Source organism: Prionailurus viverrinus, chromosome C1 (assembly GCF_022837055.1).
Source record: "Prionailurus viverrinus isolate Anna chromosome C1, UM_Priviv_1.0, whole genome shotgun sequence".
In the NCBI taxonomy this organism is placed as follows: domain Eukaryota; kingdom Metazoa; phylum Chordata; class Mammalia; order Carnivora; family Felidae; genus Prionailurus; species Prionailurus viverrinus.
The window spans coordinates 205,750,350-205,766,570 of NC_062568.1; the positions used below are offsets into that span (position 1 = coordinate 205,750,350).

The window sequence follows — 16,221 nt, forward strand, 5'->3', positions numbered from 1 at the left end:
CCGCATCGGACTCCGCGTTGACAGCACGGAGCCTGCTTGAGATTCGCACTCTCTCTCTGACCCTCTCCTGCTCACCTGGCTCTCTCAAAAATAAACATTTTTTTTTTTTTTTTTTTTAAGAAAGGGCAGAAAAGAAGGGTTGGCGAGGATGTGGAGAAACTGGAACCCACAGAGGCCAGCCACTGAGAGCTGGGGATTCATCAGTTACTGCGGCAGAACCTCCCTCACCCTGATTAACACGTGTGTTGTGAGCCACACCGGGCGGGGGGGGGACACACCAGGCTTTCCTGGCGTCACAGCCATGACAGCTTCCTGTGGAAGCCACAGGAGACCACAACCCTAGTTCCAGCCCTCAAAGTGGAGAAACCTCAGAAAAACCACGTGCCTCCTTGGGGCTTCAGTTCCCCTTTTATTTCATGTTCATCTTACAAAACCAGGAATTTTATATCGTTCAACCTATGGGGGGAAGACAGACACTGGCTGTTAATCCACGAGGGGGGGATATCTGCACTCACTGCCAGCCCTGCCTGGCTCTCGGCTTCCCCACCTGTGCCTGCGGCAGCTCTGGGTCCCCTGTGGCTTCTCGGGCTGGGCTGGGGAGAGCAGTCGAGGAGCCACTGGCCCAGGGACTTTAAGAGAAGCCCTCTGTCAACGGACCCCAGCTTCAGAGACCAGGAAGGGGAGAACTCACTCATGGTCCACAGCTTCAGCCTCATCCACAGGAGACAGTCTGGGTTCCAGAGCGCCTCCCTCCCACCCGGGAGGCCATCTGCCCAGAGTTGGAAGCTGCACCGAGAACCAACCTCAGGGCACTGGATCCCTTCGGCCCAGTAGAGGTTGTCAGACGTGTCTTTCCCCAGGCAAGGGAATAGGCTGCCGCCAGAGCACCTCCTGGGCACTGAGGGCATCAGCAGGGTGGACCCAGCACATGTGGGAAATCTGGTGCTGCAGACGCCACTGAGCTTTATTTACAAACATGTCACCCCATCCTCTTTCACCCGCACCCCCCAACCCTGGAGTCCCCACCTCTGTCTCCAGGAAGCAGAAGGGCCTGAGCCCATCCGCCTGCCCAACCCAAGAGGGTGGGGACTACATTCACCTCCAGCTGAAGCCAGGCAGGGCTCCCCTCTGGTGGGTGCCCTGCCAGAGGAGAGGGGTTAGGGGGGATGGCAGGGGCTCTGTCCTCCTCCGGGTGGCCAGTCCTCAGGGCTTCGGCCAGGGCGCGCGAGGCTGGAGTTGTGACCGGAATGGGGTGGAGGGTGGGACTCGTGTTGGCTGGGCCTGGATGGTGAACAGGGAGGGGTCAGAGGGGACCACTGTGGAAGTCGCCCCCAATTCCCACGTCATCCTTCCTGGGGAGGGTGGGGTAGTTGGCAAGAAGAGCCTGGAAGGGTGCTGTGGGCTGGGCTCCTGCAGAGAGAAGCTTCCAGGCTCTGCACTCCCTGCCCCAATCCACCCCACCCCTCTAGGGACTCTGCAGACCCCAGGCCTACTCCTAGGCATCTGTCCCTCCTGGGGTACCCTGGACCATACCAGGCGGGCAGCTGACAGCTTCCGGTGCTGGGCCTCGGAGGAGACACAGGACCAAAGGTCCAGGCTCTTGGGAGCTGAGCTTTTCTCGGGCTTCGGAGGGAGAATGTCCCAGCCCATCAGGCAATGCTGTGGAGAGCAAGGGATTAAGGCACCTGATCTGTGGCAGGGCTCTGCTCTGATGCGGCGCACCCCAGGGAGGGGCCGTGCCTCTCCCCTGGGACTGACTGCCTGTATCCTGGGTTACCCCAGGCATCCCTTTCCTTACCCCGCTGACCCAGGCCCTGGGCCCCTGGCCTGAGACGGGAGGAGGGAAGGCCGTGGATACTGACAGAGCACTTCCTGTATGCTGGGCTCTGCCCCACGCCTGATGGGGACTAATTCCCTGAACTACCCACCCCCCGCCCCCGGTCTGAGGACTCATGCGTTCATTTTGCAGGCGAGCAGGCTAACTTTCTTCGGCATCCTTTCTCCTCTCCCCAGTCTCAGCTCCCCCAGCCTCAACCGGCAGAGGAGGGATCTCCACTGACCCCCACCCTTACCCAGGGGACATAAAGAATGTTTCTAGGAGAGGCTCGATGGAAACATTAAGGACCTGGGTTCAAATCCCAGCACTTCCACCTGCGGACCGGAGGCCAGTGCCCTCCCTCTGCCTTGTCTCATCTGGACAGTGGGACGCTTATCCTGGAAGCCACATCGTGGGTGGGGAACAGGCAACAAGCATAATACAGGTGATGGAAATGGCCCAGCCTGAACTCCAGGGATCTGGGCACCCACCCTCCTTGTGCCCAGCCTCTCTGTGGGCCCTGGGACAGTCTGTGGCCCTCTCTGGGCCTCAACATCCACCAGGGAACCTGGGCCCCGCGCTCAGCTCCACCCAGGCCCCACTCGGCTGCTCACCCGGGGCAGGGCCAGCGTGTCAGAAGCGTCGAAGCTCTTCCGTCGGTGGACGCGGTGCCGGTGTGGAGGGTCCAGGACAGACAGCGGGATGCTCACCCTGGGGGTAGGGGCAGTGGACAGAGAAGGCGTTGCTTTGGGCGCCTCCGGGCCGCTCTGGGACCCCAGCCCCGGACCCGGCCTTCCCTCCCTAAGACCGGCGGGCCTCAGGCTGGGCTCCTCTCCTCGGTCGCTGCCGCCTCCATGGCTGCCCCTGGGTGTCCTACCTACTCTGGCCACTCACCTGACCTGCGCGGGCTCCACCAGGGTCTCGGGGCCCCGCTGGTCCCGAGGTGTCCTGCACAGGCGGCAGGGGGAGCCAGGATCCGAAGGCACCAGAAACAGGCGCCGGTTGACGCGGTAACAGTACACGCCTGCGGGGCCGTGAGAAGCGGCAGCTCCCTTCAGCCGGAGGCCCGGATCCCTGGACCCCCTTCCTACCCCAACCACACGGGCCCGCTGACGCCACCCCCCCGCCGGCAGCCGCACGCACAGGCGCATGCAGGTGTACACGTACGGAACACTAACACGCACCTGAGCTCACGTCACAAAACACGGAGGACACACACTCGCACGCGTGCGCACACACCCATCAATGTGACACGTGCAAACCCAAAGCACGGCTCTGTACGGTCACATGCACGGACACACGTGCGCGTGCCTGAACTGGCAAGCACACACGGTGTGCACGCACACACGTGTTCACACGAACGGCCCTTCCTTACGCGTGAGGCACGCATGTGAATGCACCACGTGCTGCAGACACAAACCCAAAGCAAAGACTCAGGACTCTGTGACTGAGCCAGCACCTCTCCCCCACCCCACCCCCGGAGCGCCGACTGGAGGAAGTGGGGGGCACACAGGAAAGGAGGCAGCTGGCGAGAGGTAAGGTGACAAACGTCCGGCCCAGATCTCCACAAGTCCGGGCCTCAGTGCACCCTCACCCCCCCCCCCCCCACCCCAGGGCCTGCCCCACCCTGTCCAGACCCAAGGCCTCCCTCCCCAAGTCCCCGCCACCCCAGCTGCCTCCCTAGGCCCCCGAGACCTTGGCCAGGCTGCCGAGAATTTACACTCACATTCGTGGTCTTGGTCCACCCTGCTGCTCTCCCAGAGGCTGAGGGACCGGGGTCTGTGAAGTGACAGGGGTGAGCAGGCCAGGCGACGGGGTCCCCGAGCCGCCCTGCCCACCCCCTCGGCCAGCCCTGCTCACTCGGGGTCACTGTGAATACACTCCTCCTTGTTGGCTTCCCGGAAATCCTGCAGCTTCGAGAAGAAGGCCTCGGGCTTGCTGGTGATGGGCGAGGTGTTGTCCAGAGACCCTGGAGTGGGCAAAGCACCGGGGAGCTGCTGTGTGGCCACTGGCCGAGCCTCAAGGGGTGCTCGGCACAGCACTCCAGTCTACCTGCTTTGCCCCCCACTCTGCCTCGTGCAGACCTGGAGGGGGCCCTCTGTTCACCGTGACTGCTGGCTTTGTCTGTGCAAGCATCCAGGCAAAAAATATTTACAGAGCCCCTCCTAGGGGCCAGACACTGGTTGTTGTTTTTTTTTAAGTTTTATTTATTTGTTTTCAAAGAGAGAGCGAGCGTGCAGGAGGAGCAGAGAGAGAGAGGGAGAGGGAGAGAATCCCAAGCAAGCCCCACACGGTCAGTGCAGAGCCCGACACGGGGCTTGAACTCATGAACCCTGAGATCATGACCTGAGCCAAAACCAAGAGTTGGATACTTAAAAGACTAAGCCACCCAGGTGCCCCATGCCCTCATGAGCCTCACAGATATGGTGGCAAAAGGGGCACCTGGGTGGCTCAGTCGGTTAAGCGTCCGACTTCAGCTCAGGTCATGATGCCACGGTTTGTGAGTTTGAGCCCCGCGTCAGGCTTTCTGCTGACAGCTCAGAGCCTGGAGCCTGCTTCAGTTTCTGTGTTTCCTTCTCTCTCTCTGCCTGTCCCCTGCTTGTGCTCTGTCTCTCTCTCTCTCTCTCTCTCAAAAATAAACATTAAAAAAAATTAAAAAAAAAAACCATGGTGGCAAGAAACTAGTCACCAAAGAAACCTGTGACACGAAACCAAATAGTGACGCCCGCCAGGAAGTAGAGCAGAGTCAGGCACGCATGCAACACAGAGCTCATGGATGACAGGGCGGTGTCGGCAGGGGACCGAAGCCCAACCAAGAAAAAGCGAGGGAGGGAAACTGGAGATGGCGAGTCGAGAGAGCCCTTATGAGGAGTTCTGTTATAAAGAAAAGCAGAGATGGGAATGCAAGCTGGTGCAGCCACTCTGGAAAACAGCATGGAGGTTCCTCAAAAAACTAAAAAGAGAACTACCCTACGACCCAGCAACTGCACTACTAGGCATTTATCCACGGGATATGGGTGTGCTGTTTCGAAGGGACACATGCATCCCAATGTTTACAGCAGCACTATCAACAATAGCCAAAGTATGGAAAGAGCCTAAATGTCTATCGACGGATGAATGGATAAAGAAGATGTGGTGTGTGTATGTGTGTATGTGTGTGTGTGTGTGTGTGTATATACACATACACAATGGAGTATTACTCGGCAATCAAAAAGAATGAAATCTTGCATCTGCAACTAACTATGTGGATGGAACTGGAGGCTATTATGCTAAGTGGAATTAGTCAGTCAGAGAAAGACAAAAATCATATGACTTCACTCATATGAGGACTTTGCGAGACAAAACAGATGAACATAAGGGAAGGGAAACAAAAATAATATTAAAACAGGGAGGGGGACAGACTCTTAAATATGGAGAACAAACAGAAGGTTAAGGGGAAGGGTTGTGGGAGGGCGGGATGGGCTAAATGGGTTAAGGGGCACTAAGGAATCTACTCCTGAAATCATTGTTGCACCATATCCTAACTAATTTGGGTGTAAATTTTAAAAAATAAAAAATAAAATTAAGAAAAAAACCAAAAACCAAAAGACGAGAGAAAGAAAGAAAAAGCAAGAAAGAAAGAAAGAAAGAAAGAAAGAAAGAAAGAAATTAAGAAAAGCAGAGAAAACAGGCAGTGACCAGAAGCAAACATAAGATAAAGAGAGAAATGTTTCGGGGCACCTGGGTGGCTCAGAAGTTGGGCGTCCAACTTCAGCTCAGGTCATGATCTCATAGTCCGTGAGTTCGAGCCCCACGTCGGGCTCTGTGCTGACAGCTCAGAGCCTGGAGCCTGTTTCAGATTCTGTGTCTCCCTCTCTCTCTGCCCCTTCCCCGCTCATGCTCTGTCTCTCTCTGTCTCTCAAAAATGGATAAACATTAAAAAAAAAAATTAAAAAAAAAAAAAAGAGAAACGTTTCAGCGGGATAGAAAATAGCACATTGCAGCTTTACCCCTGAGCAGAGGGAAGACTTCGCTAAGTGGCTCAGCCCTCGTGGCTCGGCCTTGTCATCCGTCAACGGGGACAACAGCAGCACCCAGCTGGTAGGGTCACCGTGAAAAGCAAAGGAGAGAACAGGAGTAAAGCCGAGAGAAGAACAACGCACATAATGAGCACCAGGTAAAACCACCACTCATCACTCCTCTGGGCTGTTCATATGCTGCTGGGACCGAGTGAGGAGAGAATCACAAGATGCAAATCCTCTGGGAGGCTGGAGGGGATGGGGCAGAGCGTATAAACGCGGGGACAGTCCTTAGATGGGAGCGCTCGCTCACCCTCGGAAAAGAGAGCGAGCACAGGAACAGGGCAGGCGGGAGGCGGATGCCTCCATTTTCCACAAATGGCAAGCAAGGCAGTGAGCTGACAGGCTGGGAAATCCTTGGGATGGGGCCTGAGTCTCCACCACCCCTGGCCCCAGCAACCCCATGGAGCACCTGCCTTCAGGAAGCAACTCAACCTCTCCGTGCCTCAGTTTCCTCCTTTGCAAAACGAGGATCCAAACAGCACCCACCTCTTAAGGCCACTCACTCTCTCATTCAACAAGTGCTGTCTAAGGGCCTGCCATGTGTCCTACACCTAAGCTCAGGCTTGGGAAATACAGCAAGAAGACAGCTATGGCCCTGCTCAAATTCGTTCTAGCGTTCTAGTGGAGAACTCAGACAAGACACAAGGAAACAAGGGGTGCCTGGCTGGCTCCGTTGGAAGAAAGTGATCTCGGGGTTGGGAGTTCAAGCCCCACACTGGGTGTAGAGATTACTTAAAAACTTCAAGAAAAAAAAACAACAAGGAAACAAGACGATTCCTGAGAACAAATGATACGAAGAACATACAAATGATTAATGCCACAGGCAATGACGCAGGGGGCAGTGGCCCTACGACAGTATGCTCGCAAGAAAGGCCTAGACTTTAAGCTGGGCCCTCAGTGACGAAAAGGAACCACAGGGTGTGAACCTGGGGAAGCGCACGCCAGGCAGTAGGAATAGCAAGCGCAAAGGCCCTGAGGTGACCATGAGTATGGCAGGTTCAAGGACCACCAAGGAGACCAGAGAAGCTGGAGCAAAGAGCCAGAAAGTGGATAGTCAGAGGTCATGTCAACAGAGCTAAGTGAGGCTAGGTCATACCCCCTAAGTCTAAATGAGGACTTTGGGTTTTCTTCTAACTGCTAAGTATTCTGATCCCCACGTTTAAAAATTCATTCTGGCTGTCATGTCAAAAATGGATAGGAACAGGGTGGACGAAGCCAAAGGGAGAGCAGCTGGGCCACTGAGGTTGCTGGGGGTGGGGGTAGAGGGGGACGGGCAGTAAAAGGTAAAGAGTGACACGCATACAGAGTTTTGCAAGGGCCTAGGACCAATAAATACTAAAGAATATGGCAGCTCTGCCTCATTCATTCATTCAGTCCCGACAGCGGCTCAGGCAGGTATCTGGAAGCGGCCATACCTGCGATCCAGTCGTAGCCCAAGTATGGTCTGAGGCGCCAGCTCCTGTCAGGCACTGAAGACTCATCACCGAAGGTCACTCTTGGCTGAGGAGGGAGACAAAGAGGGGCAAAGACTAGGCCTGCAGGCCCAGCCCGAAGGAGGTCCCACCTTGGGGGAAGGAAAGGAGCTGTGTCTTAACTTGTACCCTGACATGGGCCCCGGGGCTCGGCCACGGACTCGGGAGCTGGAGGATAAGAACGGGCCCCCCAAGTTCCCCTTATGTGTGACTCTAACCAAGCCTCGGAGCCTTGGTCTTCCCATCTGTATAACAGGCTCATCACCTTCTTCCCAAAGTGCTGAGAAACTAACACCACCACTTTTCGAGCACTTAGGGTGAGCTGGACATGACTCGAGGCACCTTCTGGAAGCCTCTCACCCCGTAAGGGGGGCTGCCCGTGACTGCATTTGTCAGACAGGCGAACTGACGTTCAAGGAAGTTCTATTCTCCCACGTTACCTTGGACGGCCTGCTTTGTTGATCCAGGATGGACCTCTGGGCCTGGGCCTCCTGAGGCCCCGGCCTGTCCGGCTCTCCTGAAAGCTCTGTGCCATCCGGGTCTGAGATGGCCAGTAAGGGTGCCGAGCAGGGCCTCAGTGAACCCAGGGACGGCCGGCGTCCGTATGCGGCAGGTGGGAGAGACATCACTCCAGAGCTGGCCCCGCCAGCCCAGGACATATCACAGGGGCCACCCTGGTGGGCACCCTGAAGGCTGGAGGCTCTCGGGGCCACCGAGGACGTCTCCTGGGACGATGGAGTCTGGGAGTCACAGCTGCTGCTGGAGTCCCGGGTTGACTGGAACAGAGAGGCCAGGTCACCAGGCAGCGCCCTGGTCACACACCCAGCTGGCCTGCACTAGGCACGAAAGCCTGGGTCCTCATTCCTGCTCCGGCCTCTGCACGTCCCACCCAGTCCCTTCCTCGCTGGGCCTCAGTTTCCCCTTCGCCACTAAACTGGGCACGCTGCACTGGAGGTCTGGATTCTGGCCTGGTCAGGCAGCCCCCTCCACACCCCCGGGAGTTCTCAAGGCGGGTGCTCACCCCTGAGGCTGCCTTGGCCACCGACCGCCGCACAGCATCTTGCCCGACCCACAGCTGCCTCAGGAGCACCAGATTGAGCTGCCGGAGCTGCACCGAGTCCTTGGTCTCCACCATCCCAGGCGTTATCATGAGGCTTCCTCCTGGGCTGCGGAGCCCCCTCCGGGCCAGGAACCAGGCCCAGCTCTTCTACCTGAAGCCAAAACAGCATGACACTGGGCTGCCAGTGGAGCCGGAGGCCTGGGTTCGAATCCCCGCTCTGGAACTCCCTAACTGTGTAGCCCCAACCAAGTGATTTAATCTCTCTGTGCCTCAGTTTCCTCATATGCCAAACAGAGATGATGACTGTCTAACTCGTAAGGTTACTGTAGAGATTTTTTTTTTTTTTTAAGTTTACTTATTTTTTGAGAGAGGGAGAGCAGGAGAGGGGCAGAGAGAGCAGGAGAGAGAGAATCCCAGGCAGGCTCCACACCATCAGCGCGGGGCCCGATGTGGGGCTTGAACCCCAAACTGTGAGATTATGACCTGAGCCGAAACCAAGAGTTGGCCACTTAACCGACTGAGCTACCCAGGCGCCCTATTTTTATTTTTTTAAGTTTATTTATTTTTGAGAGAGACTGTGTGTTACTGCAGGGATTAAATGAGATAATGCATGTTAAACCTTACTATGGTACCTGGTACAGAGTGAGCATCCCACAAACGTTCTCTTATTACTAAACTGGCCAGAGTGTGTTCGCTTACATGCCAAAAGAGAACAATCCCCTTTAACAATAAAATTTGGATAATATGTACAAGTATGTAGATATTAGGATAATATGTAGAAAACAATTAGGGCAAGTCTACAAATATAAAGTATTATAACTTGTGACTCCAACACAAAGCAGGCTCCTGAACGGGCTCTTCCCTCTATCCTGCCCACCCTTCCATTTTACAAACGAAGAAACCAAAGTTCAGAAAAGTTAACCAACTTGCCCCACGTCACACAGCTAGTGACAAGGCCGGGATTTGAACCCAAATCTGGCTACAGGGTCCATGGTCACTCCAGCCTCTCCCTTGTGCAGAGAGGTGCTTGGGAAGCCTTCTCCTCTCCTCATTCTTTACCTCCCCTCCCCCTCCCCCCCCCCCCCCCCCCCCCCCCCCCCCGGGATCCAGGGTCAGGAACACAGAGATGCTTCCGGAAGGGATTTCTGCAGACTAGGGGAAGGCGCTGCCTAATCCTCTCAAGGCTCCAGGCCCAGGCTCCACCCAGAAACTCAATGTCCCGGAATGTGCACCATCCCGGTTTTAACACTGGGTCGGGCCAGACCCTACTCGCAGAAACCCGGCCCGACCCCCAACCCTCCCTCCCTCCCACCCACACTTCTGGATCGCCGTCACCAGGAGCCCCCTTCTCAGGGCCAGGCTGCAGGGGCTGAGGTCGAAAAAACAGACTACACCGGACACGCCCCACACACGCGTCCCGAGTATAGACGATTCTTGCTGCGGCCGCGCCTGGGAAGCTAACAGCGGCGCAAATGCAACGGGAAGGCGACGTTCACAAGACAAACAGGGGCAGCAAAACTGCCGGACGCTCCCGGGAAAAGAGGCTCAGCCTCCCCCTTCCTTCCCATCGCGGTTCCCGGATCCTCCGCGGGGGCGCACGTGGGACCTCCCGCCGAGTCCTTCCGCCTCACGGCGGCCCCGCAGCTTCCGCGCTCACCTCCTGGAAACCTGGAAACCCGCAAGCCCGACGCCGCTTTCGCAGCCCGTAGTCCCGCCCTTCTCGCCCCACGCGTCGCTGCCGCTGGGGGCGGAGCCAGATCCGGCCGTCCTGAATGGTCAGATTGCGGGAGGAGTCGGACGCTCCTGCGAACGTTACTCGGCATTCCGAAGCGGCAGTTTCAACATCGGGGCGGGACTAACAGAGGGACTCAATAGCTGATTGGTCAATTTCCAAGGTCGTGTACTGGACGTCAACTATCGGTCTGGAGCGGGCTCCCGGAGGGCGAGCTCCGATTGGTCAGGATGGGGCGGCCGAACTCGCGGGGTTTGGCTGGGGCAGTTTCGAAGTCTGGACCCGGCGCTGCTCCCGCTAAGCAGAATTCTGCTGAGGGATGCCAGGCGGGGCTGGGGTAGGCGGTGGCTGGAGACCCATTCTTCCATACTTTCTTTCCGGTATTTATCGTGCCTACTTTGTGCTAAGAGGCACTGTACTAGGCATTGGGGGGGCAGAGAAGAATGAAGAGGGGTCCTTGCCTGGAGGAAAGGGAGTAAATTAGCACGAATATAGATACCTATAATGTATGGAGTGCTATGTTCCAGGTATTTTCTATAGGCCAGTGCATGCCAGCCCCATTTTACAGCGAAAACAAAAATGAAGCCATAAAAGATGAAGTGACTTGCTCAGAGCATTTTTAAACTAATCAGCTGGATTCAGCAAATTAACAGAAAGGAAGAAAGGATAGGAGGGAGGAAGGAAGGGGAAAAAAGGAAAGGAGAAAGAAAGAGAGGGATCATTTTGGGGTGATGGACATGTTCTAAAATTGGATTGTGGTGAAGGCTGCACGACTTTGTAAACTTGCTTAAATGATTGAATTGTGTGGTATGTAAATTACACCTCAATAAAGCTGGGTTTTCTTTTCATTGAATTCGTATCCTCTATACAATCCAGTCATTCTACCCCTAAGCATTTATCCAAGAAGAAAAAAAATTGTCCATACAAAGATTTGCATAGGAATGTTCACAGCAGCTTTATCCAAACATCTGTCAACAGGTAAATGGATAAACAAATTACGGTATATCCATACAATGGATACTTCTCAGCAATAAAAATGAATAAACTATTGATATGCACAATATGGATGCATCTCAAGACAGTGACACTGCATGGAAAACAAAGAGTACATACTGTACTTTCCGTCTGTATAAAACTTTAGAAAATGTAAACTGATCTATAGCTCTATAGCGATAGAAAGATAAGTGGTTGCTAGGAGATCGAATGGAAGGAGGCATGGTAAAGGGGCACGAGGAAACCTTGGCGGTGATGGATACGTTCACTGTCTGGGTTGTGGTGATGGTCTCATGGTGCATGTGGTGCATATATATGTCTAAAGTTATTGAATTGTACACTCTAAATGTGCAGTTCTATATAAATTATTTTTTAAGATTTTTAAAAATGTTTTATTTATTTTTGAGAGAGAGAGAGAGAGAGACAGAGTGCGAGCGGGGAAAGGTCAGAGAGAGAGGGGGAGACACAGAATCTGAAGCAGCTCCAGGCTCCGAGCTGGCAGCACGGAGCCCGACGCGGGGCTCGAACTCACGAACCATGAGATCATGACCTGAGCTGAAGTCGATGCTTAACGCACTGAGCCACCCAGGCGCCCCTAAATTATATCTTTTTAAATGTTTACTTCTTTTGAGAGAGAGAGAGGAGGAGGGAAGGGGCAGAGAAAGAAGAGAGAAAATCTGAAGCTGCACTGTGCAGAGCCCAACCCAGGGCTTGATCCCATGAACCATGAGATCATGACTGGAGCCGAAATCAAGAGTCAGACGCTTAGTGAACTGAGCCACCCAGGCGCCCCTATAAAATTACATCTTGGTAGGAGTGCCTGGCTGGCTCGATTGGTAGAGCATGGAACTTTTGATCTCAGAGTCATGAGTTCAAAGCCTCGTGTTGGGCGTAGAGCTTACTTTTAAATAAATAAATAAATAAATAAATACCGGATAAAGCTGTTAAAAGATGTGAAGCAAGTAAAGGAAACAAGAACTTGGCCTCATGGGGCACATTGTGTTTGTAGTAGCTGGAACGGACAGCTGCCACTTTTGTGCCACCACGCCCTCTCAGGAGTGGCCCTGAGGACAAAGACAAAGGCTAATCCTTGCCCCAGTGGACACAGCTGTGTGCTTCACACTTGGTCACCTACACATAAAGAGGGATGTACACCCTGAGGAACAGACACGCACAATGCCCTGGGTGGTGGCAAATGGCTGGCGGCCTGGAGCCTGGAAGGAAAAGTTTGGAAGATGTGGGGGGGGGGGGGGCAGGAGAACTGGGGAAGGGGTAGGAAGATGAACCTGTGAAAACCAATGGGAGGGGCACAACGGATTAAGTCTCTGGGTCTCACGTTTCCAGTCCATCAGAGAATGTCCGATGCCGGGGAGAAGGTTGGTCAACAAACAGCTGGAATGGGGCATCTGGGCGGCTCAGCTGGTTAAGCACCCAACTCATGATTTCGGCTCAGGTCATGATCTCACGGTTCCTGAGCTCGAGCCCTGCATCAGGCTCTGCGCTGACAGTGCGGAGGCTGCTTCGGGTTCTCTGTCTCCCTCTCTGCGCCTCTCTCGCTCGCACTCTTATCTCTCTCGAAATAAATAAACAGTTAAAAAAAAAAAAAAGTAGCTGGAAAGGCTGATGTGCTGCTAGACGTCAGCAGGCCTCCCTCCTCAGCCACCCTAGAGTGGGTACGGGGGACCCAGGGACAGACAGAGCAGCCGTGAGGACAGGGGTCAAAGTGGCCTGGGCTCCTCTCCCAAAGGCTCACGGAGGTCCCTCTGCCACCGAACGCCCGGTCTGCTGAAGCAGGAACAAAGCTGAGCCCTCGATATACCATCTCCGAGGGACCAGACAGCCACTGGTAGCAGATCGATGGCTTCAGTCCCCTGATGGAAGGGGGCCATTTGTACCTATTGAAATTGATACTATTCTACATACCAGCTCCCCTGACCTGCTTGCGGGGCCCTCCCCCGGACGGCCATGTGAGGGCTTTAGATCACCTGAATGCAGTGACCCGGGACACACACATGGCCTCACGCCAACGTGCCGGAGTCCAGCTCCCGCGGGTCCAGGGGTTCCCGAAGGATGAACAGCGTCGGCGAAAAAGTGAAAATAAAACAAAACTAAAATAAACCACTAAAATAAAAACGGACACAGACAACAGCAGCGTGTTGAACTGGCCGATTTATCATAGCAAACGCGGCATTATATTTGCTAGTGATTTCCTTGTAACATACGTCATCTATGTTTTCTGGCTTTACCCAATTCTAAAATTGTTCCTTAGTGTCATCACCCAATAAGGAATAACATGATTGGTTTTTTTTTTTTTGGTAACGTTCCCTCCTGCCCTTTGCGTATTGATTAATTTCTTTCATTGTTTTTATTATGCATCTACATTTATCTATAAAGTACTTGCTTTGCTGTTTTCATGAAAGGTCATTTATCTCTCAACACCTCAAGTGGAACAGTTACAGGGACATGACCTCTTAGTTGTTTCCCTGAACCATTCGTGGTTTTGAAGAACAAAAGTGTTCGCCTGGGTCCGAGGTGCCAGGAGGGGGGCCGGGAGGGCCTTAGAAACCCACGCCTTATACGTTCTCAGAGAGACCCTGCACCTAGGAACCAATGAACCATTCTGTACTTTAACTGACTAGGTTCAGTCATCATCTGGAATGTTTCCTGGGGGCCAAGTGGGCCCAGGGGTTAGAGTGACCTGCGTCCATAGATACGCTCCTTAGTTACCGGAGTGGGGCTTTCGGATCCATATGTCTCTCCTTCGTTGGCCGCCTTTGCTGGCAAATGCATGAGGCTATCCTTCCTGTGAGTAGGAGTCTCCATAGGGGATGGCAAGGGCTAAACGTAAGGCCACACATGTTCTTGCGGAACCTTATTTTCTTCCCTATGGTTCTTTTCCCAGGGGGCCTGTCGAGGGCAGTTCCCCAACAGACAATACCCCAGGTAGTCTTAAGGCCGAATTACCTAGAAGCGGGAGGACAAGAAGCTTCACTGTCGGTGGGCCGCCCTGCCCTCGCCAATCCGTCCACAGCCCGGGCTCTGCCACTCAGGCTGGGAATAGCTCGTCTTCCAGCACCAAAGGGCCCATTTTTTGGCAAAATGTGGAACAATGGGCATCCGACTAAAGGGTGCACCGATCTCACCAGGAACCCCAACACCCAGGTGGCACAGCCTGAAAGGACCAAGCTCAGGAACCATACCCCGTAGCTCTATTCTCTAAGGAGCTGAGATACGCCACTGTGTCCCCTGCGGCTACAACACACGGGTACAGGAAGCAGAGGGTGGAAGTCAAAAAGGCCTCTCCCCTCATCACTCCAATGACCCACTTCTGGAGTTTGTGTTTCCTGTGCCTGGGGGTAGGAAGCTTCTGCCCAGGGACACAATAGGGTCCCGTCAACTGGAAGATGTGACCTGGTCATTGGCCCCCTCCTGCTGGCAGACCAGCGGGCCTGTGGGCTCACCCGGAAGAGCCAGGGCTGTGCAGTGGGGCAGGGGGGTGTCGGGAACCCCCTTGGGTGTCTGGCTCTTGGTGTTTCCACACCCACTGCTAACAGTAAGTGGCAACCGCGGCGATCACAGCCCAGCCAGGGCGTGACGACCAAGGGCTGGGATCCCCAGGGATGAAGTCTGGATCACCCCACCAGGAAATAACCAGAGGAGCTGCAGCACGAGGCATAAGGGAGATCTAGGATGGAGGCGGACGAGGGACCAGCTGTAGCAGCAGGGCCTGTAGCCAGGGCCACTGGTCCTCTGAGGCAGAGCCGGTGCTGGCTACCGCCTTGTAGGGCTCTGTTGGGTCAGACCCAGACCCCGCCTCTCAGGAAAGAAGGGAGAGAAGACAGCGCTCTCTGAGTGAGTTGAGGGGTGGGCTGTCTGGCACAAGCCTTCTGCACCCCTTCAGACCCTCCCGGCCTCCCTTGCCTGTCGCGCTAGCTCTGCCTGGGCTGAGTGATGTGCAGCTTGCACAGCCTGCCCACACCCCACCCCTGGCCCACACCCGCCCCGCGCCCCTCACCTCCACCACCCGCCGTGGGCCTCAATGCGGGGCCCTGACGTTCGTATGCACGATCCAGAAATGCGGAGTCGGTGCCCCAACGGGCAAATCTTCCACCAAGGGGAGGAGAGAAATAGTGGATAAATTCTTCCCCCTTCCTCCCCACCAGGAACGGTACCGGGCATCTCAAGGTCACAGTCTTATTCCGCAGGCACGTGTAATGGTAGCCAGCTGGATAAAGCATCCTTCTCCTAGCTCTCCCTCCTCATTTTCTCTCCCTCCCTCCCTCCCTGCTCCTCTCTGGGGTTGTTCTGCAGAATCAAATGAGGGTGCGTGAGCCTTCCGCTTGAAGCTCTGCTTCCTGGGGAAGTCTGGACAAAGCACCATCCGTGTGCTGACCCCCAAGTGTGTGTCTCGGGGCCAGACTCCTCCTGAGCTCCAAGTTCTCGTACCCAGCTACAGCAGAGGGACCTTAGGTTGAACAGGTCCAACACGGAACTCCTGATTTCCCCCAAACCTGCTCCACTAAAGCTCTCCCCATCCTACCACGTGCCCAGAACCCTGAGTCATCCGTGAGTCACGACGTGGCATCTGTCAGCGCATCACATCATTTCTGTCCTCAAAAGGCCTCCAGAACCTGACCACTTTTCACCACCTCCATCGCAGGACCCCATTAAGATGGAGGTCAGCTCACGTGACTCCTCTGCCCAAAGCTCTCCAATCGCATCTACCTCACTGAGAGTAAAGCCAAAGTCCTTACCCGTAAGATCCCGGTCTGTTTCCAGTTCCGTTTCACACCTAATCTCCTACTCCTCTCTCCCTCCGTCACTCTGCTCCAGCCTCACCGGTCTCATTCTGTTGAAGACGTTGGGCATGCTCCTACCTCAGGGCCTTTGCACACGCCGGTCCCTCTGTCTAGAACGCACTGCCCCAGATATCCACAGGACCGGTTTCATTCCCCCACCGTCTTCCTCCAAACGTCATCTTGATCAATTGGACTGCGTTAAGAACTTCTCGTCAAAAGACACCACTAGAAGAACGGAAGAGGGCCCGCCGGATGGGAGAAGATCTGAACAAGACGGGGAAAGGGACA

The 16,221-nt window shown here is 54.8% G+C and overlaps 1 protein-coding gene across 5 annotated transcripts; it reads right to left on the minus strand.

Moving 5' to 3' along the window:
* Nucleotides 1-385: 385 nt before the first annotated feature.
* On the minus strand, nt 386-15,908 carry MIIP (migration and invasion inhibitory protein). 5 transcript variants are annotated; one of them, XM_047873457.1, is made up of 10 exons: nt 15,889-15,908; nt 8,371-8,560; nt 7,790-8,125; nt 7,293-7,377; nt 3,677-3,785; nt 3,543-3,595; nt 2,711-2,840; nt 2,431-2,527; nt 1,534-1,659; nt 386-1,281 (listed from the first exon to the last, which is right to left on the minus strand). In XM_047873457.1, exons 2-10 carry the CDS (start codon nt 8,497-8,499, stop codon nt 1,204-1,206), a joined length of 1,143 nt encoding a protein of 380 aa, XP_047729413.1. In that variant the 5' UTR covers nt 8,500-8,560; nt 15,889-15,908; the 3' UTR covers nt 386-1,203. The 5 variants fall into 5 exon arrangements, with proteins under 5 accessions (XP_047729413.1, XP_047729410.1, XP_047729412.1 ...); XM_047873454.1 differs by lacking the exon at nt 15,889-15,908 and adding an exon at nt 10,067-10,161; XM_047873456.1 differs by lacking the exon at nt 15,889-15,908 and adding an exon at nt 9,726-10,058.
* Nucleotides 15,909-16,221: the final 313 nt, after the last annotated feature.

Coding starts and splice junctions, on each gene's coding strand:
- MIIP (XM_047873457.1), bottom strand. CDS start 8,499: ATGATAACGCCTGGGATGGTGGAGACCAAGGACTCGGTGCAGCTCCGG. Junction 7,378..7,789: donor AACAAAGCAGGCCGTCCAAG/GTAACGTGGGAG, acceptor CTCCCTCCTCAG/CCAAGAGTGACCTTCGGTGA. Junction 3,596..3,676: donor TGTATTCACAGTGACCCCGA/GTGAGCAGGGCT, acceptor GTCACTTCACAG/ACCCCGGTCCCTCAGCCTCT.